Raw genomic sequence first — 27,003 nt, 5'->3', positions numbered from 1 at the left:
AGTTAAGTATTTAAGATTTATGAATATTTTCGATAAAATTTATATAACGTTTCCTACACACATCATTTGACACTATTATTAAATTAATATCTTTCTAGATCTTTTGAGTTTCAACAATAACTCGAACTCAACTATATTATTAAAAAACTATCTTCATTTCTCATTTGAATAACTTTCAAAAGAGAAAAATATGTAAAAAAATTAAATTAAATAATTTTATCTATAGTCTAGTTTTAGCTTAAGAAAACAATATTTTATTTTACGTTTTCATAAAAATTTATAGAAATTATACCAGAAAATTTCTATAAATCTAGTTCTGTAAACACCATAATATAAATTGACATCTTAAATATTACATTCCTGCCAAATAAATTCCTTTCGACCGCATAATTTTTAGACAACCCGACAATAACTAGCTTCAAAGATCATGGAAACTGGATAGGTCAATAGTCAAAAAAAAAAATTCCACAAATTTTCCATACAAATATAATGGAGAGCCAATGCTCAGGATTACATATACATATGCCTTCCATGACTACCACCAGCTATGTAAACCATCAAAGAATTATGCTTACTAAGCATAAACAAGATTTTAATAGAACAAAAACACTTATTTTATACAACAGCAAACTTTCCATGTATCGGACAGCCAATTCTTAAGATTGCATATAATATAAAAGCCTTTCATGAATTACAGCTGTGGAAAAGTCAACCACCTAAGAATTACTTTTTCCCACTGATAACAAGTGACTGGAAAGGCTCCCTCTTTATATCCACGAATGTGGTGAACTCCTTGCTCAATGGCTGCTTCCAGGGTTCTCCGTCCATTTGCATATAGGCATTTTTCCACCGTCCACCTCTCACTTCCAATCGTATAGCTGAAGCCTAAAAGATATAAATAGAATTGAACAATCATGAAAATCAGTGGTGGTGTATTGATCACTAACAAAGACAATATCAAGAATAAGGGAGATCAAGACTTGCCGAACAAATTTCATACAAAGAAAAGAGAACGAACCCCCTCTACTCTGACAGACGGGAGAAAGTTTTTCACTTGTCAAATTTAAGTTGAAAGTGAAAAGTTAGAATTTAGTGGTAAACACAACATACAAGTCGTATAAGAAATCAGGCCGCATCATTCAATAGTCAATTACAGTATATATTTGTTTCATTGACATATGGTCATTGAATTTCCAATCCGCTAGCTTTTTTCTCACCACCTTTTTCTCAGAAAAACACTTGAGCGGGGAATCAAGATATACTAAGTTTCTTGGTTGAGGTGCTCAAAATCGTAAATCTGACATTTATAACTAGATCTTTCCATATTCTATTAGTCATATAGAAGTGAAGACGATCAACACAGATGCAGAACAGTATGAGACTCTTCAGATAAAAAAACCAAGGCAAATGGGTTATTATTTAGAATGTGTTAACCTCTCAGACAAAAGCAGTCAGGTCAGGGAACCTAGGTATCCAATTCACTCAAACACAATAAATTGTGGTACCTGAGCTAGGTGCTTTGCAGATATCAGTTCAACCATGACAAACGATGCATGCCATCCTTGTTTTAAACCAAATATTTCCAAAAGCCCATCGGAAACATCAGCTTCAACAAAGCCTCTCTGAAATCCCATCAAAAAGTCTATTCAGTCAAACAATTAATTTGGAATAACCCTAACTATGTATCCCTAGATATTTTTTATAAATGAAAGGAACACGAGATTGGATGCTTTCATATCATCATCTTAATGAGGTATTATCTCAGGCAACATACCTTTTCCAAATATTTTGGTTTTGGTTTACCCCATGGATTTCTCCCACTTCCATAGCTATGAAGATTCAGAGCTACTATTGCCCTTACACTGAAAGGAATAACGTAACCACGTCATGAATAGTGGAACAAAACAAAAATTTCACAAGAGATATTGAGTTGTGACTCTTGCTAAATTACTTTGCAGTAAAATTTAACTAATTCAAATTTTCAAAATCTATATGAACGACAAAGAAATGCACACTTCCAAAACTACAAATGGTACTATACAAGGATTCCTTGGATAGAAGTATTCTAGAATCTAAGCAAAAGATGGAATTTTTGTTAATGGACCTAAAATCCCTATTGTGGTGCCACTGTAGTAGCAGCCTTACATTAGAGTTAGAAGATACAAAATAAAAGATTTCCCAACATATTCGAGACACTGCAACTCTGCTCACTTCACACTTTCCCATTTGAAAAATAATTGCTCTCTCAACCACCTCTTTATTTAGAGGCCATACGCTTTATTTATTATACTAAGCCTGCCCAACTAACCAAACCAACTCCCTTACTAACGAAAACCTAAATAATTTCTAATTGGTACCTATCATCAGCCTGTCTTGAAAGCATTGATTTAATTACTACTTATAATATGCAACAGCAACAATTATACTATAGATGAGAATTGTACCTCGTAGGAATTGTAATCTGCTCCCACTCTGAGCTATTGATCCTTTTGATATGCATCCGCAAAATGTTTTTAAGTCCCCTAATGACAGAGGATGATTATGATTATAGCAATGAGGAATATTCTAATTAGCTATTAAGTCAGTCTTCTTCCTTTACTACAAAATAAAAATAACATGTCTAATTTTCAATATAAATAATCATAATACAAGTTCATCTCTCATGATAACTCGTATGAAATCAATGGAAAGAAGCTGCACATCACCATAAATCCAAAGACATTATTCTACTTATTTGTCGCAAAACAGATTAAGACACAAGACTCATGCTAGACACAGAAGAATAATCAAATTGGCGATGCATGGTGGAGTGTGAAATGGCTCTTCTCAACTTAAATTATCCAATCTTGTGTTTATAAGAAGCAACGGCAAAAAAATTGAAGGGGAGAATTTCTCTATTTTTCAGCAGTACTGCAAAATTATATTCAGCTTCCACTCAAAAGGTGAAATCATGTCAAGTTAAACAGATGGGATTATGCATTCTCTCATGTACAAATTTCACATGACAAGGTCATGTTTTGGAGCATATTGTGTCTCTCTCTAGTCATTGAAAAAGTGGGGTCAGACAAAAATAATAGAGAAACAGACACAAAACATGCATATGTTGTGAGAACCCGTCAGAAGTATGGGTTGAAAAGTGTTAGGATATTTATCTTATTTATCATCATTCTATTGTGTCAAGGGTTACCCTATTTATCATGATTATATTGTGTTTAGGGTTATCCTATTTATCATGATTATATTGTGTCTAGGGTTACTCTCATTATCATGATTATATTGTGTCTAAGATTATCCTAATTATCATGTACTCTTACAAATTTATTTTTATAAATAGAAGAATATGAGAGGGATCAATCAAGCCCTCTAAAATTATTTTATAGTTTAATTCTCAAGTAAAAGATCATTTGTCAATTCATATTTCCAATTCTTTACACTAACAAAAGAATAATTATTGTTGCAAGAATAGACTTTTCTTTTTTCTATTTTTTCTAATGAAGAGTAATGTGAAAAAAAAAAAAAAACAAGAATATAAAATTATCGTGTGAGTATTTTGCTTTTCCTGATTTATCACATGAATAAAACAACTTTAGCTGGCATATCATACCTTAGACCTGGATCACTAACACAAGGTGTGAAAAACCAACCCTGTGTGCAGCTGTATCCTGAGTATATAATCTGAAGCCAAAAAGAAACGGATTTATTAGTGATCACAATCCATTATTGACCATAAACTATTATATCATTCCCATTTAAAAACTGTAACATCTAATTAAGTAAACTAAAGCAAGAAAGAAAGAAGGTAACTAATAAAACACGTCACACACTAATAGCTTTAATACCTACCTTATTTGAAATTGGACCGCTTGCAAGGTAAGGTTTTTCATTTCGTAGATGATGGAAGCCATAAGCCACTTGGGCATCCATTCCTGTAGAAATAAGAAGATATTCTATGAATATTTGTAAATACAGATTAAAGATTCCATTGAGCTATCTGAAAACATTTTCATTCCATCAACCACCCAAAACTTGTAGCATCTTAAGTTTCTACATCACTCATACGAAACATACACACTCAAACAGGTGAAGAAAACATAAAAAAATCTAAGGTATAAAGGAATTCTCAGTTAAGTTCAGTGGGTCATCCAATGTCATGGTCAAATCTTGTTTAAGCATATGAAGCCACTGTAACACAAAATAGTCGTAGTAGGCCTAATAGCCAAACTTCGGGCATTAAAAATGTGAGCAGCATGCATGATAAGGCATTAAAAATATGAGCAGGATGCATGATAAGTCAGTAATTCCATTCTTGCAATACTCCCTAGGATGCATCAATAGGAGCAACTTGGTTTTAAAATAACACATCATACAACTAATATATAGTATCACATATAATGTAGTAACTTCTTTCTCAATGATTAATCTCAACTATGATCTAAGGCACTAAAAATCTAAAATAGACATGATATCATCTCCAGAAATTTTCATTAAAGTCACCACTATAATACTACTAATGTACATATTGAAGTACCTATGCTGAAGTAATTATAGTACACGCCTTCATAACTTGCAACTGTCTCTGGTAGTGCTCCTTTAATTTCAAAGCTCTGCAGAGAGCCAACACAGAAAATTGCATATTACAACTCCCCAACAGCAACAATTGAGGAAACTAAGTCACAAAAAAAGTGGGAAAAGTTGCATGCTGAACTAAATATTTTGCAGTCTTATCCAAAAATACAGTAAATAGCAAGTTGAAACAACCATCATGTAAAGAATCAAGTTCGATAGGAGTGACACTCTAGAAAGACCTTGACAAAGCCAATTGTATAAAAAATGATGGGGCATATGCTGTACAGAAGTATATCTTGATTAAAATTTATAGCATAAAAATAACCAATGGGTCATTGTATGTACTAAAATATTCATTATTTGGGTAAGAAGTTGGGATTTTAGGAAAAACTTGAAATATCACCAAATATTATTACTAATCTAATCCTTTGATACCTATATATGAAGGACGTCGATTTGGGAAACAAAGATTACTACTGACCTAATCTGCCTCCTATATATGAAGGATGTGTGCATTTGGGAACCACATACTCTATGCTCAAGAAAAACAAGCAAAACAAACCTAACCAATTCATATACAGTGCTAAAACGCATTAATGATATGAGAAACCAGACAATAACCTGATCAAGAGTGAATTGTTCTGTAGGCTTCAAACAGTGCGGTAGCTTCACAGATGTGCCTTCTGGCATTGCAAGTGAAACTCGCCAACTGCAATTTAAAAAATATTATACCAATTTAATATATGTGAGCAAATCAAAGAGAACTGAATAAAACTATATCTCCTTATAAAACCCAAATTCCACAGTTCTAAAAGTTCATATATAGAAGACGCACAAATAATTTTAATTTACAGTCGTCATACTCTATCTAAAACTAACGATGGCAAAAGCTGAAAAACAAACTCATTTTATTCTGTGACTTCATATCCACAATCACACTTAACTCAGTAAAGAAAAAACATATAAACTATATTCAAAATACACAAAACCTATCCAAACGATTAACACTCCCAGTACTAGCCCTTTGAAGAGTTCTCTTAATAGCAGACCTCCATGCAAACGGAAATGACCCACCCTGAAGAATATCAGAAAGACAGATTAGTACAGTAGATCCAACTTTCATTTAACCCATTGTTTCCGGGTGTATGGAGGCTTACCCAATCAAAACTCCTAGAAAGGTCATTGCCTGTCCCCAGCGGTATGATCCCTACAGGAGGAACTGGCTCTCGAGCCTGTGTGCGAAGTTCTGTTAGACATCCTAGTACCCAACCAACTGTACCATCACCTCCAGCAACCTGCCGAATCAACCAGTTTTGAGATTGCCAAAATATAGTAATATCCTATCAAATATTTGAATCCAGTACATACAACAATTCCCATTATGTGTAATCAATCACATTTGTAACTTAGAAATTAAAGAAATAACTACATAACCAATCACTTGTCAACCATACCTAATCTATTTCAGTTTAATTTAGGAGGGAAAAAGATAATAAGTAACAAATCCTTTTCTAATTATAATAACTTCCATTTTTTAAAATCAAGAATGCACAACGGAAAGAAACCAAATACGGGAAGTTTGGAAATAGTCGTTAGATCGATATGTGGTGCAAGAATCATGACAACTTAAGCAATCACACGCTGTACTTTATACCATATGAATGAATTGTAATGCATGTTCCAGTTCTCGAATCAACATACCATAACCCTAATTCTTTCACGAGTTTCTTTGGCACAAGAATCACCAAGGCTCGCCAACATCTCCAGACAACTCAATCCATACCGTACGAATTCATGAGGCTTCACATCTGATAAGTCAAATACCTGCACCGTACAACCAAACAACAATCACGACATGTAAAGACGAACAAAGTTATAGAGAAAATAATAACGGAAGTAAAAATTCGAACCACGAAACCATTTCTACAGATTAACTTGAATTTCACATACGCGACAAATAAAAAATAAAAAATAAAAACAGTTACGTAACAGGACACGGTGATTCTCAAAACATTTGCATTGTCTATAACCAGTAGAATCCTTCATAATGACACTTCTTCTCTCATTTCAGAAGTTTAAGCGTCTCATTAACAAGATCCAATTAATTTCACGGTTTCCTCTGTTTAGCGACAAGTGATTCGAAAAAACATAGATTCTAACGACAGAGCGACAGAGCGACAGCGAAATTTTAAACACGCACAAGCAATTTACAGCAGCAGTACCTGCTCCTCACTCATGAGTTGCTGCAGTCTCTCCTTGAGAGCGGGGCCGTGGCGGCCGCCGCTGCGGGAGTTGATAAAGACGACCATGGGATAGGGCGGGGCGGCGGAATCCTCGCCGTCAGCGCGGTTAATGTAGCGGGACTCACCGGCGGCGGGGTCCTGAAGACGAATGGAATCGCGCATTGCGTAGCGCAGGTACCGCGGCATGGTGAGTTGCTTCTTCAACTCTTCCTTGTCAATTCGCATCCCGGACAGACCGCAACCGCGAAACGACTCGACAATCGACGACCGCACCGCTATCTTATTCGTCTCACCAGTCGTCGCCGGCGATCCCATCTTCTTCTTCGCTGTCCTTTTCTCTCGGCGACCACTGGATTCCTTTCTTCTTTGAGGCAAACCCTCTGGTTCGCCTCTCGTCTGCACTCTGCACAAAATTTAAATCAAAAGAGGAATCAGTTTATATTTTTATTATGATATCATAATTTATGAATACTGAAACAAAAAGAAAAAAAGTGCATGTGTGAAGCAACTCTTGACCCTCAAGGCAGTATTTCCAGCGCGCAGGCAAAGAAGAAAGTCCAACCAGTAAATTTGAGTTGGATTGGAAGCACGCCAATTTTATACTTTATTCAAAAACTAAATAAATAAAATTTTTGGCAATGCCGTTGTGGGAACGCTTTTTCTTGTGGGGTGGGGAAAATGGCCCCTCATTTTACCGCTATTTACAAAAAAGGACTTATTTCTCCAACTCACACGTCCCCACCATACACATGCCTTTTCGTTCATCATTACTCTCTACTCCATTTCAAATTCTTTAGACGCATAGTAACATTTAACCAGTTATTTGCTGTAATGATGTAACTCTCTGGAATGATAAATAATAATACGCGTACCGTTTCTCTTCATTGCTGGATGATAGCAATGTTTTAATTGAACCATCCATCTTTTTCTCAAATCTCCAGTGTGTGTTGACGAGCACACCATTACTCAAGAGCGTTTGGCTGGGCAATTGCATGGTGCTCTTGAGAATGGTGGCTCGCGGAAAACAAGAGAAAATTCACAGAGGAAACTCTTCTTTGATGTAGAGTTTATATGTATAACTTGTTCTTCTTTGGTCAAAAACGAGTCTTCGACACAGAACAACACAGGTCATATCTACAATCGCAATCCTATTTTAGTTAAACAATAACTGTAATTTAGATTTACTAATGCTCCTAAGAGTTGGCTGCCAACTCAACTATTTCAAATTCCCTAAATTAATTTACCATCTTTCCCTATTAAAAAATATACCACAATTTTGCAGAATGCTAATTTTGTAAAATAAATGTCAAATACACTGTAACTAATATTTTTAGATATTAAAACTTTAAATAATAATGTTAACAAAAATCACTTTATCATATTTTAGAAAACCGGCTTGGTGTTATACTTATATCTGGTATATCAAGTTCACCAATTTTTTTTTTCAATTATTACTTGCTAAATGTAATAAAAAAATTTGAAACTATTTACTAATTATACTACAAATACATAATAATTTAATTACTAAAATAAAACAATAATGCGACATTATTACTTAAGTAGCTAAATAAATAATTAGTTTTTTATTCAAAACTGAAAATTATTCATTTCTACTATTAAAATTTCCAGTGTGAGCTGTATTAAAACAAAAAACGCCTTTTTATACTTATAGGTAGAACGTATTTTCATTAATTTGATGGTGATGAATAATCAATTTTGTTTATGGTGAAAATAAAAATAATAAACAATTATTTATGAGAAATAAGGCCATCCGTGTATGATATCTAAATACAATACATCATTTATTTTTCATTAAGTATAAAAGTATGCCAGTGATAAAGATGTTTTGCCTTTTTTTTTTGACATTTCATATTTGTTTTTAACTTAACGCAATTTAATATAATTAGATTATATTAGATTTCATTTGTATCTAGTCAAATCTGACATAACTTAAACTAGTTCACTTTTATACGAGTTGGGTGATATGTTTAATATAAATGACCTCATATTCACTCCTATACTTAATTTAGCTATAAATATTTCTAAATATTTTATTTGGATATGTTCGTAGTAAACAATCTTAATCATTAACAAAAAAATTAACTTTTCGTTTGTTAAAAAAATAGCTTTATGGATATAAAAGATTTGAAATTAATGAATAATGGATAATTTATTTATTTTATGTCATGAGTTATAAATAAAAAAAATAAAATATTTTTTTATTGATAGAAGCATTATATATTTATAACCTTAAATTTGCTTACTTGTTATTTTAAGCAGATTTTTATCCCCTTTTATGATTATGTTAGGAATGTGTCGATTTTAGAGTAATGTTATCCATATAGATCATAGCAAACATGCTTTTTAGAATTTAAGTTTTGCACTTTAGTTTTTGTTGCATGTGGGGGTTTGAGTTAATGAACGTGGGGGTTAGAGTTAATGCATGTCTGATCTCACTTTAAAAAAAATAGTATAGAATTATAGGAATGTGTAGTTTATGAATCATGTTTCCTAAAAACAATTTTGGTTTTTAATTTTGAAATAATTTGTGGAAGAACATACAAATTACGATAAGGGGAATTGATTAATCTTTTTGTTCGAAAAAAATGATAATTATGAAAATGGATTCAATGAGATTAAATCCCATAGTAGATTGTTGTTATTGAATTGTCTGATTTATTATGGTTGATATATGAGTATAACTACGATGATTTTAAGATGAACATATTAAATTGATATTAAGATTATTTATACATGAGAAAGTACATTGAAAAATACATATATGGTATATGCAACCATATAACTTATGGTTGAAATTATTATTTTAATTTAATTATTTGAATTGAATTAAATTTGAATGACGTGTACATTTTTTTATTTATGAAAAAAATGATGATATTAAAAATTTTGAGGGTTCGAAAACCTGAATTGGAGCAAAAACAAGTGGATTTTAATTTAAGAATGATGAAAAATAGTTTTAGACGCGTCATTCGTCAGGGATAGGAGTTTGACTTCGCCTTGCGGATGAAGACGTTCGTCTACATTGGTCCGGGGGTCTAAGTCAATTGCTGCTGTCTCGACTCCTCTTGCCCTTTTGGATGGAACAAAAGGGGTGACTTTTAGCCCGGCGACATAACATTGTCGGGCTGTTTGCTGATCGGCTCTGACGGTACAAATAGTACCATGATCTGTCGGGAACTTCATGGCGAGGTGGGGAGTAGATACTATTGCCCCGAACGCATTCAGGCAAGGTCGTCCTAGCAGAGCATTGTACGACGTGTTTGCCTCGACCAAAAGAAATCGGACCCGAAGCTCAGGAGCTTCTCGACTTGTTCCGAGCCGAGTCCGTAGGTCAAGGTATCCCCTGGTGTCTACTCTTTCCCCTGAGAATCCGACAATCTGCTCGTTAAACGGGGCGATGAGATCCTCGGATAGGTCCATTTTCTGAAAGGTGGACCAGTACAAGATATTGACTGAACTTCCTTGATCGACGAGGACTTTGCTGACATCATAGCGAGCTATGTTAGCCGTGATGACCATAGGATCGTCATGGTCGGGGTCGGGTGCATGGAAGTCAGCGTTGGTGAACGTAATGGCGGGGATCGACCGAGCCTGCCGCTCGACCATATGGACCGACTTCAATTGTCTCAAATGTCGCTTCCTCGCCGAAGCCGACACGCCTCCTCCAGCGAAACCACCAGATATGGTGTCGATGCGGCCTCGGACTGAGCGTTCTCTCTCTATGCGTCGAGGCGGACTGCGCGACCGCCTGCGGTGTCGATCATCCCTGGGGGGTGATCGTTGGGGACTTCGCCTAGGAGGGTCTCTTCGGCGAGGAGTTGTTGCTCTAGTGGAAACTCTCTCCTTGACATAGTTCTGGAGATAACCTGCCCGAATGAGTCGTTCTAACTCGTCCTTTACCATGTTGCACTCTTCCGTGTCGTGCCCATGGTTCATGTGGAACCGGCAGGTTTTGCTGTTATCCGCATTCTTGGGAGTGACTTTTCGCCGCACGGTGAGAAGTTCGGCGTGTAAGGCCTCTTCCAGTACCCTCGTCCTTGGTGCGTTGAGGGCCGTGTAACGATCGTATTTAGATGTCCACCCCGACTCCTTCCGAGGTACTCGGTCTGGCCTGTAGTCGTTGGGGGGTCGTTTCGCTGGTTTTCTTGTCTCCTGATTGGGGGCATCTTGGTGGTGCTTCTTTCTGGCGTTACGGTGGTCTTCAATGCGGATGAATTTTGCCACAGTAGATTGTAATTCTTCCATGGATGCTGGAGGGTCAGCATATAATTGTTCCGAAAATTGCCCCGGCTTTAAGCAGGACGACAGATTGCTGATGATGAAAGTAGGAGTTATGTCCGGCACTCGCCGAGCTGTCTCGATGTACCGCTGCATGAAAGCTTTCAAGGTCTCATCCTTTTCCTGTCTGGTATGGACAAGCTCAGTAGCAGTCATCGCCGGTTTTTTATTTGCCGCGTACTGTTTCCGGAATAAAGATTCGACGGTTGCGAAGCAATCTATGGAATATCGGGGAAGTTTATGGAACCATTCCAGAGCTTCCCCCTTGAGGGATAAGGAGAAAGCTCTGCATATCACCGGATCGCTATCGGTATAGAATGCCATGGCATCTATAAAATTGCGTAGATGGTCATCAGGATCTTCAGAGCCATTGTAGCGTTCCAGAGTTGGAGGAGGCTTGTCCGGCATGTTTGCTTGCATGATGGCTTCTGTGAATGGAAGCAGGTTAGTGAGGCGCATAGGAGTAGGCCCCCTCCTTCCTCCACCGGCCCGTTGGGAGGCTTCCCCATGATGGCTGGCCTCGTTATCTTCCTGTCTGTTGGAAGCAGATAATTCTGGCGTTGGGATCTGTGCTCGCAGTGCCGCCATCTCCTCTGCGTGTTTACGCTGAATCTCCTGCATGGTTTGTGCCTGTGCCTCAAGTTGCGCTTGCAATTGCCTGATCAAATCGTGCGTATCGGAATTTTCCATTGTTCCGGTGGTCGTTGTTGGGATAGTAATCTCGGGCCCCACGGTGGGCGCCAAAATGTTTCGGTAGGGATGTAGAGATCAAGATACGAACCTAACAACTTTACTCCCTTTCTCTCTGGTGCTAGCTTCACTGTGTTATATTTCTCTTTCTCTTCTCGGATCTTCGTAAGCAAAGTGGGCTGGGTACCTGCAAAGGCACTCCGACGCTCAAGTCAACAGGGGTGTTGTTCGAAATATGAGAAATCTCAATCAATTTTCTCTTAGGGGAAAAAACGTACCTTTTTTCTGGTGTGCTTCGTATATTTAAATTAACATAATAAACCGTTTACCTGAAAATCCGGTCAGTTACTGAAGTGGAAGTTGTAACCGTCGAATTGTGCGCTGACACTGAGTCAATTATTTCCACGATATATGGTCGTGATTCGCGGCGTTATTCAGTCAAGGTGTGTAACTGCTTAACTGCTAGATCACGGTGTCACATTCTGTATGTCGATCATCATTCGTGTCGACCTAAGTGGATGACGTGTCGGACGTATGTCTCATGTCGCGACATCGCTTATGCGGTTGTCTGTCGAGCCTCTGTATGTCGATCATCATTCGTGTCGACCTAGGTGGATGACGTGTCGGACGTATGTCTCATGTCGCGACATCGCTTATGCGGCTGTCGAGCCTCAAATGGTCGAGAGCGTCACGTGGTCGTAAACTATTACGGTTGGTTATCAAGTGATCGACCAAGCTGTGTGGTCGAACGTCATTACAGTAACCTTCGGTGGTTGTTATTGGTTGACCGTTGGGTATCCTATAGTACAGTAGGTATATTGAAATCTCCTTAATGCACCTTTTGATGTCCAACCTAGAAGGAATATATTAAATTATTATTGAATATGTCCGATGACTCATAAATTACTCAAATGAATATAAAACATTTGCATTGGATTAATTTTAGTCTAGTAAATCACGCCTTATAAGTAATTGATAAATTGTTCTTTAAATTTGTTTAACAAATTAAAAATGCAGAATGGCGTGTCTAAGGCGAATAAATTATTTCATAAGTTTATTATAATAATTAATTTTACTTTAGTCCGTAACGTGTCACCATTGATAGGAAGCTTCTCAACCAATACCAAACAAATCTGACAAAGATAAATTAATGGAACTAATACCTGACAACCATAAGAAAACGCATTAAATGAATATTACCATTTACAATGATTTAAATTGGAAAATAACCTCGAAGTGGAATTTCCAAATCAGAATAATGAAGTCAATGTTGTAATCGAGTACAAGGGTTATTGCATATGGTCTCAGTGATCTGTCTACAGCCTGGTGTATATTATAAATATTTGCCTCACAACTTCCACTTAAAGGAACCTGCGGCTGCAATATTTTTTACTATCATTTCTCGGGAAAAGGACAAATTTAACCAAATACACAAATTTCTTAAAATAAAAAAGTATTTATAGAAAAAATTGCGGAAACTTTTGCATTGTATTAATGTTTCCAACCAAAGTTGTCTTGGGGTATTTAATTTACGGTATTTGTTTCCCACAAAGGAATGCATTGGTTTTCGAAACTATGATCCATTCAATTACGGAAAAAAATAATAAACCACCAGCACACCTTCCATTCTCACATACGAGAAAATTCAATTGCGAAAAAGAACCCACCAGCACACCTTCTATTCTTACATACGAGAAAATCCGAACAAAGTATTCCTTATAAATTTTATAACAATTTATACTTAAAATAATTTACAACCAATAAACAAAATTGATTAGAATTAAATAAAAAACAATAAAATATTTATTCTTTTATTCTGACATTATAAATAATTAAAATATATAAATATAAGTAACAATTGAGTAATAAATTAAATAAAATTATCAATTCAAATTTTGATTTTTTTAATATATTTTTTATTTTTAAATATAACTTTTTACAATTTTTTTAAATATATTAATATATAACCAAATTATCTATCAGAGAGAGAGAGTTTTCTTTCAAAATAAGAAGCGCAGTGTACAACATAAGAGATGTTTGACATTAGAAAATTATTATTTGTATTAATATTACAAAATTTTAATTAAAAGAATATAATTGTGAGCTGTTTAAAATTTATAAAATATACTTCATTAGATTAAAATTGAAAATACTTTGTTAACGGTAGATATCACGAATCTTATTTTCTGATGGAGTATGAGTTGGCTCAATAGGACAAGTCTGTCTCGTTGACTATTTAACTCACTTTTCCTTTATTAATAGCCATACGACATCTTTTCCTTTAAATTGTTTCCTAAATATTTAGTAACTATAAATAAAATACCAGATAAAAAAATCATTGAGGAAACCGTGGTAATGTTCTCATTTATGGTCGCAAAACTAATATATGAAATCATTGGTATGTAGGACCACTAGGGGCACAGACAGTGATAACCACATCGTGCCCGTACCAATAAGAGACACTACAATTTTAGCCTAAAAAAACATCTCTTTGCAACGTGGGTTGGAAAAATGCTGTAAAAAGTATCATTCACGCAAACGGAAAGTGTTCTTATGGGAAAGATACAGTAGTCTAGGAAACTCATATTTGATTTTAAATTATTCGTCTTCACTCACGATTGACTAATCTTTTCTACCAATATTACGTTATGGTTTACCAACAATAAAAAGTCATATATAAAATGTGTAGAGTGTTCAACAATATTTTGTGTTACACATTACATTCTTATGACATCAAAATAATGTTTATAACACCATGTAGTTTTTATTAATTGATCTTTGTATTTTAAAATATTTTAGTTCAATGTTGGTTCTTGATCTTAGAGGTTTTAGTATCGATTTTTAAGTATTTTTAAAAATATTTCTATAATAAAGGATAATAGTTATAACAGTCATAAAATAAACAATCGTGTCAATGATAAATATTTTTATATAATTATTTATTTATATTATTTGTAATCACATGGACATTGTAAATAAATTTATGTTGTTATTATTTTTGGTTTAGTTATTGTCTAATCATAATGTTTGATTGTGAATATTTATTATCGTTAGATTACTTACTTAGAAATTGTATATGATTGTGTTGAAGTGTCATTGAACTTATTTAGTACTTCTTCGTAAAACTAGTCTAGTACTTTTAAGTCTTACATATTATACTTCGAGGCAATGTTAGTATTTCTCAACCTTCCATGATATTTTCCAAGAACACTAGTACTTCCTTACAATATTAGTACTTCTCAATTTTGCTTGATACTTCTCAACAAGACTAGTATGTTCTTCGTTTATTACTTTGTTTGATGTTTAGTCTAAACCTTATTGGTTTATAAACCTTATTGGTTTATGAACATAAAATTGTTAAGACGTACATTATTAACATAATGGATAATATAGCAGATTATAATTTCATCTTTTGTTTTTTTTTTCCTGAATTCTTTCTATATTCCAATTCATAATCATCTTCATTGTTTTCTATCTTGATTTAAAATCATAGAATAATTTTCAACCATCATTGTTTTTCATTCTCAACAAAATTAATCAATTCCAAACAATGTTTGAATTCGGATTATACTAAAGACTTTATAAACATATTTATTCCATAAAGTTAGCATTACAATATTTACCTCCCTAAATTAATATTTAATTAAAAATAGTCTTACATCAATTTTTTCATTAACAGCCTTACATCAATATTTTTTAATAGCAATTTTTTTTATTAGCAATCTTACATAAATTGTTTGCTCAAGATAAATTTGATTATCTCAATATTAGTTATTAAAGTGAATAGTCACATAATCTTGTACAATACTTAACTTTCCTATCATCCTCTTCTATTATAAAGCTTCTTTTATGAGTATGATATACTTGGTATTAGATAAATTCATCATATAGATCACAGTTTTTCCTTCCAACAAAATTTAGTCTCAAACCATGTAAACACATCCGAAAAAAAACTTTCTTGTATCTACATTCCTTACATGTTTGTATCAAAAAATCCATTAATAACATATCTACCATAAATAGAACATTTATACACTAGATTAAAAGATATTATTATTCCATTCAAATATATTAACACTCACTTCAAAAAAATTTGATTGAACACTTGCAACATCTACCATAAATATATCAACTACACTAAAACATAAGGTAAATTTGATTCTAACATATTATCTCATATATGATGTTCCTTAATAAGATATAAAAGAATATTCATCTCCCTCTTTTCTTTTTAAGAACTAGGATTTTATATAATAGATGATTTCATGTGATGACACGAAGGTGTAGTCACTAATATTAATTGATGTATCCTAAACTTTTCACCCACCTTAAAATAATCTTGTTGAGTAAGACAAAATTTACTTATCATTTAATTTCTTTGTATATATCTCAAATATTCGTTTTACAAAGTCAAGGTCTTTCATATCAATTTTCTAGCGTAATTTTTCTTTTGAACTTTTAATTTCATCTTTGTATTAGTCGGTTAAATTTTTTTATCTATGTGCAAAGATTAAGAACAACAAACATGTTTATTTTCTTTTTTAGAATGTAGATGCAACTATCATAATTGCACCTAAAAAACTAAATTCCCTAAAGAAATTGTCAAAATTATTGTACCATTGACATGAAATTATTTTAAGTCATACGATGATTTCATCAAGAGATATATTTTTTCTTAATTTTTAACTAATCCTTCAGGTCAGTTCACGTAAATGGTCCCTTCCAAATCTATGTGAAAATTTTAAAATTCAACGTCGGTTCATGAAATTATATTTTTTCATTATTGATTAGGATCGAGGACAAAAACTCGTATATTCTTTTGACATTAAATTATTGATAATATTATGTTTTCTTTGTTTTAATTTTTATTTTTAATAAAAAAATTACTTAATAAATATTTGGATAGGCATTTGGGATGAGTATGGATTTTACTCCATGAGTAAGGATGGATATAATCAAATTCACACTTGTTTCTCCATATTCATCAAATCTCTCCCACTCAAATGTCCTAATCTTATATTATACAACTTTACCTTGCATGACCAAACAAAATACGCATACATATTTATTAATTCTTTCTTTTGGTTCCCTTAACAACTATAGACGTTCATATTGAAATTTTTGTTGTACTATTCAATCTTTGGTGTTAGACCTAGAAGATCAAACAAATTAATTGACTGACAAAAGGATATTTTTTAAAACTCATCCCGATAATTGACAATCCTTTTAGATATTTCTTTATCATTCTTAATTGATGTCCTTTCATAATCAACAACTACCTGTCGCCACTAAAAACGGACTATGTTTTCTTTTTCATTATTATTTGGGTCAAAAGTGGAATTTTGATGAAAAAAGTTTAACAAATTAAAGTTAACTCGTATAATGACTGGAATATCTTAAACTATAATACTAAAAACAGTATAATAGTGTGACACAATATAATATAAAAATAATTTTAAATGTTAAATAAGAAACAAGTTCATCATTTATCAATATTAATTTTAAATATTCAAGGTGAGTGAATTTGGAGTGAATTTTGTAATTTTTTTTCAAACTTCGTCTTTCTCTCTTTGTTAAAACATTTATAGTGGCAGTTTATGAGTAAAAGCATTATTTTAGTGTAATTTTTAAAATAGGAATAGTTGAAAATTGTTAAAAATGGTTGTCTTTATCTCCTTATTAAAACAACTTTAGTGATAGTTGTTTGAGTGAAAGTATTATTTTGGTGCAGGATGACAATGGATAATGAGTTCATTATTTCATTTATTTCGTGGTAAAAATTCATATTTACTCTTGTATGGATATATAATTGTTGTTTCATCCTCATATCAGTTAAGTAACTCATATATCAGTATCTGGTGCTTACATTTTTTTAATATTAATTAATTAATTTTTATAAAAATATAAAAAAAAAATACAAATTTATCAAATATTTAAAAATAAATTATAACTGTATAAATTTTAAATTAAAATATTAAAAATAGTTAGATAAAAGTTAATGATTGAATAAAATATAATGCAATTGCAAATAAATAAAACCAAACCAAAACAATATGTTAAAATATTACAGTAAATGAAATATTTGTATACAATTGTTGGTAAATTTATGAGAATGAGTTAGAAAATAAAAATAATTATATAAAAATTATTAAATCAATATTTTATATGACAAAAAAAATAAAAATATTCAAAAAATAAAAGTGATCAAATGTATCATAAGAAAAATTAGATATACCATTGAACAAATTGTATAAATGAAAAAAAAAATATAACTAAATATATGACAAGACAGAAAGAATCTTGGACATTTGAAAAAACTTTTTAAATATTAAATTAGTTGAATTATGGAGAGATAATGAAAATTATTTAAACCAAACAAAAGATTCTTTAAATAAAACAAAAATTAAGAATAAAAGAAATAATTTTTAATATTACCTAATAAATAAAAAATTTATGCCATCAAACATTTAAAATTGAGAGAGTAAAAGATTGTCATGTGAAAAATAAATAATAAATAAAAATACTAAAAATAATAGAAATAATTGAATATAAAACTTAAACATTATCTTGTTTAAATTGATAATACCTTATTTGAACCTAACAACAAAAATATAAAATTGTGATAGAAAATAGTAATTGGATAGATTTTGTTATATAAAATCAAATAATTAGAATATGTAAAAAAAGTGTACAATAAAAAAGATACAAAACTAAATGTTAAATGTTATATATATATATATATATATATATATATATATATATATTCTTTTATATTACTTAATAAATTATGAATTTTTTAATAATTTAAACCAAATGAAGATATAAACCAAGATGGAATTGAGACGAATATAAAACCAGAACGCATACATCTTTATTCTCATACATGATTAAAAAAAATTAAATAGTCACTACGAGAACTCCTACTTAAAAGAGAAACAAATTCAAAACATACTAGACTCTATTTTTCATTCCATGAATTTTAAAAATACTTTGAATGGATTTTATTTTAATTATTCTGTCAAATCACACTACTTGTATGCATCTCATTGTATATCTTTATTAGTTTTATTCCGATCAGTCTTGTAATAAATCAGGTTCTTTATAATCTTTTATTTTCATTTTCATTTTTGATAAGTTAAAAATATTAATAAAATTGTTGAAGTATGATATTTTATAGAAACCTAGTTTTTAATCTTAATATGACTCTATTATTATATCATTATACAAATTTCTCCTTTCAAACCGATCGTCCGAGTGTGCCGTCAGTCCAATTAGTCTAACCGATCGGCCGAGCCAATTATCAGGTCAATTATTCTGGGTGACCGTCCCTGATCAGACTGTAAATGATAAACGACTCATTAAAATCCCTAATACAGAATTAAGGTATGATTGGGCCCAATCTTTAATACTACCATGAATGTTTTATGGACCTCCACACCCGAAATGAAACACAAGCCAACTTGTTGTATTAAGAGTTTCTTGTAGGACTTTGTGTACTTTAATTTGAGATATGTGCATAATGAACGCGTATGAGTCTTTCATTTATTTTTCTTGCATTTAGTGTTTCATAATTTTAAATTCAAAAACTTTTGACTTCTTCATGTAAAAACAATAAAGAAAATTCAGTTCCTGAATTTAGATTCCAATTTTTTTTCTTATTTTTCAAAATATAAACTCCGAAGCTAACCTGTTAGCGGATTTCATCGGTAATAAGAGAGTTGGTTGGTTTGACATTTTTTTTAAGGGATTGTGTAAAATAAGATAATCTGTAATTTGACAAGAGAAGTAATTTATTTAAATAGATAAATATGCTGAAATTAACTTTCATACTCAATATTCTTTTACTGCTACTTTCAAAATTAGAATTGTAACATTATGCTTTAAAGATTCTAATAAGATCTTTCTTTACTTGTTACAAAATAGGCAACAAAGTAGTGTTTTGTATACAAAACTTTTCTAAAAAAGTCATTGCTTCTTAAAAAAACATAAGATGGTAGCAACAAGAATAACTTGTGGGATGTTCCTTATTTCTTCACAAAATTTTGAAAATACTACAAGATGGTATTAGCGAAATTGTAACAAAAACATGATTTAAAAATGAACATAAACGAAACCAAACACCTTCAAAGCTTACATTACTAGTAACAAAAGGGCAAAAACATTTTTTTGAAAAAGAAAAATATTAATTAAAATAGCTTAACAAGTAATCGGGTAGAATAAAATAAATCATTGCATCTTGTCTTTCCATGTCAAGTAATTAAAGAAACTACGCTTATTATCCTGCACAGCAGGTGATACATTATCTACTATGACATTACCGACATGATCAATTCTGTAAGAGACATCAAGTCCCTCCAAAATCAGGTGATAAATGATTTCACTGGAATCTATAGCATTCTGCTCTCTTTCATGGACTAATGTTTCATTTTCGTGGTCATCTACATCAGAAGCATTACCCAATAGTTCATCGTTTTCATTCTTAAGTAATGCATCATGTGGCCGATTGCGTTGACTCAATGACCGAATATCCCATGAAAGAACCTGCTTTATCAAGCTTTGGAACTCACCTGGTGATGCATACAATGACTTCTTTTCCTGAATCATAAACCCGTATGAATTACATCGGAGCAAGAGCAAGATTAAAAATGTGACTTAAGCAATAACAACATAAAGCATTAACCAAAACTTCAGGGAGGCAAAATCTGAATATTTTTTTATAATTTCACTTCAAGTTGTTTTAGGTCTTTCTCTCCTTTAATTAAGGGGCTTTACTGCGATTGACCAGCTATTCAAACAAGGGTCCGGGGACTTTCTCTCCGACGTTTTATAATTTAAGGTGAAAAATGTGACACAATGCATGAGACTCCCTAATACCAACAAGTGGGTTTGGAAAGGACGCAAATGGAGAGAGCTTGTTCCTGGGTCTGAACCCGTGAATTCTAAGTGACAAGGTAGTAGCGGCCTTACTGCTGCACCACCATGGTCATCCTCATTTTGCAATATAAGCTAAGTAAAAACAAATACTAAAAAATGGTTGTAGATAATTTTGAACCAAATGTCAAAAAAATGCTAAAAACACTTTATAAGAAGCTAAAATAATCTATAAAACGGGAATATTAGCAAGTAAAACCGATGCTAAATAATTAAATACAATGTTAAAAATAAAATAGTGAGAATAATCAAAATCCAAGACATGATTGTGGTAATCAGAGTCATTTCCCTTTAATTTAAAATATGTACCCCTGAAGAAAGTTGAAAACATGAAAGGTTGAATTACATACTGATTGGGTGCATCCATTATGGCTAACAAAAATAATTTCAAATAAATAATTAATTAAGCCTTTGCTAAGTTTTGTCATTACAATATCAAGCAAGGTCACTTGAGGTTCAGCACCTGATTTTCTTTTTTTCCAATTGAGCCACTTAATTTACCATTTCTATTCAATATGTTTGGTTTTGCATTGAGATCTAACAAACGTATTTTACGTGAAGAATAGTGATATATATTGGCAAACTCTATCAAACAATTGCAAATGTGACGTATATATAATAATGTGATGTATTAGCTCTAAATCATGATCGTCTGGTGAAGAATACAAAAGATTTGTCTACTAAAGAATGTCCGGTAGTTTTAAGATTAATTAGACTATCCACCACCTGTATTAGATGGCATTTTGTATTGACTATCTTTGCAGTTTTCTGTGATTTCGTTTTCTTAGTCCTATATAGAGAACATTATATATATGCAATATATGTTATAGTGAGAACATACTTTGTGTATAAAACCTTCTGTTATAATACAATTGTTTTATTTCTTGTTCTTGTGTTTTTTCTTATTATTCTTGAATGAACCCAACAATCCACACCGTCTGTGAGGAACAAGAGGTACAAAATCAAGAAGTGCAAGATTTGAAGACATGGTCACCAACTTTGCTATTTACAAGTTTTTTTTTTTTACAATGATTTCAGATTATGGAGGATTAAGATGGAAGTTATTTTGATACAACAATAAATTGTTGATGAGATAAAGGTGAGGTGAACATGTTACTGTCATTGTCTCAAAAAGAGAAGATTGACATAATCAACAAAGTCAAAAACACCATAACTTTGTGTCTTGGGAATAAGACATCCAAGGAAGTCATGAAGGAGAGAGTTGCTACATCAATGTGTATGAAACTTTAGTCATTGTATATGACAAATTCTTTGGTACGTAGACTCTATCTGAAGTAACAATTGTATTCATTCAAGATGACTAAATCAAGAATGATGGTGGAGTGGCTAGAAGATTTTAACAAGATTCTGACTATCTGGATAACATTGAAGTGAAGCTCAAAGACAATGATAAGACTTCACTCTGGAGACAAAAACTTCAAGAGTATAAGGCAAACTATAATGTCTTGAAGAGTTTGAATGTCTTGAAGTCAAAGAGAAAGAAAACAAGGGAGGTGAAAGGGAATAAATCAAAGCATTCATCCGATGATAGGGCAGATAAAAGGCCTGAGTGTTATAATTGTCACAAGAGATGTCACTACAAGACAGACAGTCCAAAGAAAGAAAAGAATGAGAAGGGCAGAAACTGTCATTACAAAAGAGAACATTTTAATGTTGTAGTAGTGTCTAATAGCTAGAATATGCCAGAGTGTTAGTGGCATTAGTGTCAATTACACAAAGAAGTTGAATTATGAACTCAGGTTGCACTTATCACATATGTTCAGTGAAGGAGTTCTTTGAGACCTTAGAACTGAAAGAAAGAGGTGTAGTTCTTCTAGCGAACAATGAAGCCTATAAGGTGCAAGGCATGGAATCAATCAAATTGAAGATGATTGACAACCAATAAATGATATTGCAAGATGTGAGGATGTGTTCAAGAGCTCAAGAGAAATCTTTTGTTGATTAGTATGTTTGACCTTATGGGTTTGTTAACCAAGATTGAACAAGGTAATATAAAGATTTTAAAAGGCGCCTCTATAGTTGCTAAGGAAGTGAAAAAAGAATAGTCTTTATATACTAGAATAGTGATAACACATGTGTTTGTAGCTAGGCAGACAATGCAAGATAAGACAAAACTGTGGCAAGATTGGGGCACATTAGTGATAGAGGTTTAACGGAGTTGGGCAAATAGCTAGGAGGCGATAGAATGAAAGAGTTGGAGTTTTGTGATCAATGCATACTTTTGAAAGTCTCAGATTGAAGTGTGGGACTAGTAAACATATATCCAGTAGACCAATTGAGCCGTTTGAGTATGCTCATGTAAACCTATGGGGTCCAGCAAGAGCCCAAACTCACAGTAGGTCTTATTTCCTCACTACCATTGATGATTACTCGCAGAGGGTGTAAATTTATTTCTTGAAAAGAAAGACTAGAACTTTTCAATGATTTAAGAAGTGGCACTCCATGATTGGTAATTAGCATGTAACCAAACTTATAGAGCTTAGAATTGAGAATGTTTGGAGTTTGTATAAGTGCAGTTTAAAGAGTTTGTATGATAATCATGAATGGTACAAAAGATTGTCTACTAGAGTGCGTCTAATAGTGTTCATATTAGTTAGACCATGTACCATCTACCACATGAATTAGATGGTGTTTTGTCTTAATTGTCTGTGGTTTTTGGTCATTCTGTTTCCTTAGTTCTATAAATAGAGAATTCTATGTTTGTGCGGTATATGTTGCATTGAGAACATACTTTTATATAGAACCTTATGTTATAATACAATTACTTTCTTTCATTATTTTTCTTGTGTGTTTTTCTTGTTATTGTTGAATAAAAACAACAAATAATATTTTACTAATTTTCCTTTATTAACTTATATGTTCATATCATTATTATTATTATAACAAGGTTGTAATTTCATAAGAGTTGCTAAAATATCATTTGGAAAAGTGAATCTATTCTTCTTAAATAAAAACAAATATAAAGAGTGGACATAATGCATTAAGCAGTTAACAACTCACCGCCACTATCCAGCAATTTTCGAGAGCTGAAGTGAAGTCCTCCGAAAAGCTAATAGAAGCTACAGAAAGCAAGTTATCATCCTGAAGAAATACAATTTTTTTTTAAGAAGAGGTAATTCATTAAACTTTTGTAGAGAGAGATGTGAGAAAATGTAATATTGCTCTAGTAAATTTCACTGCTGAGCTTTCAAATAATAATAATACAAGAGTACAAGAGTCTCATTGCGTAGTAAAAGGTAGTGATGATTTATTATATATCATTTTTCACACGTGTGAAGATTAAATTTGATATCCAGCTAACAATTGTTTAAAGTTACTTACAGTAATTCAAAGATCAAATTGTTAAAATATGTTATACATTAATTAGAAAAAATAAACCAATATAAGCAGCGAAAGATATAGCTAAAAGGAAAACGGGGCATTACTGTCAACCAATTTGGCACTGTAGCTTCTCGGATGCTGTCACAATATGGTAGGTAAGGCTTGAGATCTAGCACTGGCTGTTGATGAGATTCGGAAGCAACATGATTATGCATTTACATAAAAGCATAAAATTCACAGTTAACCAAATACCATATCACGAGTGGCACAGAATTTCACTAAAGTTTGCATAAAAAGCAAAGACTGAAAATGGAGGCTTACAGTTCCATCAACCAGATCCACACCCGAGAGCAAAACCATATTTCCCTGTACAGCCTCTACCTACAGTATAAAATTAAAGTTACAAACTACGCCCGTCCTTTTTGTTTATTTGAATACAAAAATTGAAATTCTAGGGAGTGGATGACAAAGGGAACAGAGACAACATGAAAAAAAAAATACATTAATGAGACCCTGCATGAGAAGTAATCACTGAAGAACTAAGATTTTCCTAATCACATAATAATAAGGGTGAAATTCAATTGCCTATCAATATGTCGCTATTATTCCATGATCAGTAGTTCCTTTGTTACGCCACTGATTCATACTTCTTCTCATCCACTCTTAAGACAAATGACATGTGACAGTCACATGTTTATTACACAAATCATTATTGTTGCTTGACACCAACCTGCCTCAAAACAATGCAATTTTTTAGTGGACATACTTGTCACGTGCATTTTTAAAATGTAAAACAGTATAGTATGTTTCTTAACAACACACCACACTGAATTCATACTTGGGGCGAAGGGGAATAACCACCATATGCAATGAGCCCAGGAACAACGGTCTGAAATCCGATACTGTCTTGGGAATGAATTTACCGTAGGCTTGCATTGCAACAATTTAGTAATGCTAAGAGGAATCACAAAGCAATCTAAAGACAAAAAAGGATAAAGTGATTTTTTCTGAGAGACTTGTTTGCTGGTCTTCAATATTCAACATTATGCATTAAATCAGAGACAGATCGATTATTAAAAGTGTCATTCGTGAGAAGAATCATCTCATAGTCACAAAACCAACAAGTGTCCTTACCTTTGCAACTGTGAGTCCGATGGGGCATGGACGGTGTGGGGATCGTGTGGCAAACACTCCCTTTCTTCCACCCTTCAGTCTCGGAACCCTCACCTGTTCATCCACCGATCCATATGAAAAGACTTCTATAAAACAAAAATTAACATGGCATAGCTATGACAATGTAGATTAAGATTATGTTTGAATAAACTTCTTTTTAAGTATTGGTAAAAGAAGAAAATAAAAACATAAAATGAATTAATCTTCTCAAGTATGCTAATTTGGACTCAAACTTAAGTCTCATAGAAACTGTCTAATCTAACTTGTACAAGGATTAAAAATACATTTGGACGTCAGAATTTCAATTCATTCTTTCTTTTGATTTAACTTCAATGACTAAGAATATTAAATCCTCTTTAGTATATAATAAACACTTAGAATTGGTTATAAGAAACTAAGCAAAAAAATCATGTGAAAAGGGTCCAGATTATCAGTTGAAACCAGAGGCACGCACCTTGGCCTTGAACCCTGATTTAGACGGATGCTTCCACAGCTTATCAATATCCGTATTTAAGTGAAAAACATACAGAATCCAACAATGAGAATATTCCTCCAAACCCTCGAGCGACGCCGGTGGAACGCGAGTAGTGTTAAAAACCAAACACGCCCTAGCAAGTGGCACGAGTAACGGTTGCCTCGGCGTCCCGTTCCTGGTGGAGAAGCAGGAGTGGACGGTACCGATTGGCATCATGGGATAACAAGTGAGGTTTAGGTTTTCAGACTTGGGTTGCGACTTCGTAACTTCTTCTCTCAAAGCCTGCAAATACCGGAATCGGAAACGGAATTAGGACGCATAAAGTGGTTGGTTGGGAGAGAGAAGTGATGGAGACCTGTTGAGCCCTGATTCGCCCTTGCCTTTCGGAGGCACATTTCTCAGAGCAGGATTTCAGAGATGCCTCGAGCTCCTCGATCTTGGAGCTCATATGGTTCCATTTTCTCTTTAATGCGTAGGCTGCAAAATTCAGTGACAAGCATGAGAATGGTGAGTGAATGATTACAATCGGAATTGAAATAACTTCTATGTACCAGAGATGGAAATGGCTGTGAGTGTGAAGGTTATGGCGGTCACTGTCAACCATTTTGTTTCTGAAATGTTGCCGCGCATCACTAACCAGCTTCGGCTCGAAGTAAAATCACTTCATTCCTACTCCTACATCTGTAGTTATACTCAAATTAGGGTCTTTAAGTTTTTGTTTTTCTTTTTTGAATTTAAATATAGTGTTCATATAAGTTGAGGCAATTTTCACTCCAGGGGTATAATTAAACCGTTAAATATTAATATGATAATAATTTCCAATTGAAAAAAGAGATACTAATATCTATTATGATAATAAAGTTCAATTAAAGAAAAGATATATTAATATCTATGTAAGCAGTATAAAAGAATTAAAATGAAAATTATCACTTGATATTGCAACAACTGTTTTGCTTGTAAAAAACGGACACTGAAAAAAGTTTTATCATGGATGTGAAAATGTTATAGCAAAAATGGATGAAACCGTAAGCTAGAATATTATAAATGTTTATATCTTCTGTATCGTGTGATATTCTTATATTCTTGTAAGTCTGGCCATTAATATTTCGATTATTTCTCAAAACCAAATCTTATTCATAAAATGTCCTTTATAAATGGCCATTTATTTTCTTGATTAAATGACTTTATTTTTCTGACAAATGTAAATATTGAAATCTCATTGTTGTTTATTTAGTAGTTACATAATCCTCTGTACGATCAAGTATGTCACTCGAAAATGAACGA

General features: G+C 32.8%; 3 protein-coding genes across 4 annotated transcripts; all 3 read right to left on the bottom strand.

The window, feature by feature from the left end:
* Positions 1 to 447: 447 nt before the first annotated feature.
* LOC124848850 (diacylglycerol kinase 7-like) lies at positions 448 to 7,470 on the bottom strand. Its single transcript, XM_047326663.2, has 13 exons — positions 7,326 to 7,470; positions 6,789 to 7,212; positions 6,268 to 6,390; positions 5,724 to 5,861; positions 5,556 to 5,641; positions 5,188 to 5,275; positions 4,529 to 4,604; positions 3,844 to 3,926; positions 3,605 to 3,675; positions 2,445 to 2,522; positions 1,775 to 1,862; positions 1,506 to 1,622; positions 448 to 885 (listed from the first exon to the last, which is right to left on the bottom strand). The coding sequence occupies exons 2-13, from the start codon at positions 7,122 to 7,124 to the stop codon at positions 724 to 726; spliced, it is 1,446 nt and encodes a 481-aa protein (XP_047182619.1). The 5' UTR covers positions 7,125 to 7,212; positions 7,326 to 7,470; the 3' UTR covers positions 448 to 723.
* Positions 7,471 to 9,764: 2,294 nt separating this feature from the next.
* Positions 9,765 to 11,798, bottom strand: LOC148207013 (uncharacterized). Its single transcript, XM_088109356.1, has one exon. It carries the CDS (start codon positions 11,796 to 11,798, stop codon positions 9,765 to 9,767), a length of 2,034 nt encoding a protein of 677 aa, XP_087965482.1.
* Positions 11,799 to 20,007: 8,209 nt separating this feature from the next.
* LOC124848854 (tRNA-thr(GGU) m(6)t(6)A37 methyltransferase) lies at positions 20,008 to 26,415 on the bottom strand. Of its 2 annotated transcripts, XM_047326669.2 has the most exons (8): positions 26,271 to 26,415; positions 26,075 to 26,196; positions 25,699 to 26,001; positions 25,206 to 25,298; positions 24,393 to 24,452; positions 24,176 to 24,250; positions 23,751 to 23,831; positions 20,008 to 20,393 (listed from the first exon to the last, which is right to left on the bottom strand). In XM_047326669.2, the coding sequence occupies exons 1-8, from the start codon at positions 26,347 to 26,349 to the stop codon at positions 20,025 to 20,027; spliced, it is 1,182 nt and encodes a 393-aa protein (XP_047182625.1). In that variant the 5' UTR covers positions 26,350 to 26,415; the 3' UTR covers positions 20,008 to 20,024. The 2 variants fall into 2 exon arrangements, with proteins under 2 accessions (XP_047182625.1, XP_087961399.1); XM_088105273.1 differs by lacking the exon at positions 24,176 to 24,250.
* Between the last annotated feature and the right edge of the window lie 588 nt (positions 26,416 to 27,003).

The sequence above is a fragment of the Vigna umbellata genome, chromosome 1 (genome assembly GCF_029865625.1).
Source record: "Vigna umbellata cultivar VRB3 chromosome 1, Vumbellata_1.0, whole genome shotgun sequence".
Taxonomy (NCBI): Eukaryota; Viridiplantae; Streptophyta; class Magnoliopsida; order Fabales; family Fabaceae; genus Vigna; species Vigna umbellata.
The sequence above is the reverse complement of the archived record's forward strand: the minus strand, read 5'-3'. Positions and strand labels throughout refer to the sequence as shown.

What these genes read in the sequence shown, in the direction of transcription:
- LOC124848854 (XM_047326669.2), bottom strand. Translation starts at nt 26,349, where the DNA reads ATGCGCGGCAACATTTCAGAAACAAAATGGTTGACAGTGACCGCCATA. An exon ending in CAGTGCCAAATTGGTTGACA is followed by an intron (nt 23,832 to 24,175) that starts GTAATGCCCCGT and finishes GTATTTCTTCAG; the next exon opens with GATGATAACTTGCTTTCTGT. An exon ending in AAAATTGCTGGATAGTGGCG is followed by an intron (nt 20,394 to 23,750) that starts GTGAGTTGTTAA and finishes TTTATGATTCAG; the next exon opens with GAAAAGAAGTCATTGTATGC.
- LOC148207013 (XM_088109356.1), bottom strand. Translation starts at nt 11,798, where the DNA reads ATGGAAAATTCCGATACGCACGATTTGATCAGGCAATTGCAAGCGCAA.
- LOC124848850 (XM_047326663.2), bottom strand. Translation starts at nt 7,124, where the DNA reads ATGGGATCGCCGGCGACGACTGGTGAGACGAATAAGATAGCGGTGCGG. An exon ending in AGTGTTAATCGTTTGGATAG is followed by an intron (nt 5,276 to 5,555) that starts GTTTTGTGTATT and finishes TTTAAATTGCAG; the next exon opens with TTGGCGAGTTTCACTTGCAA. An exon ending in CTGCAAAGCACCTAGCTCAG is followed by an intron (nt 886 to 1,505) that starts GTACCACAATTT and finishes TATATCTTTTAG; the next exon opens with GCTTCAGCTATACGATTGGA.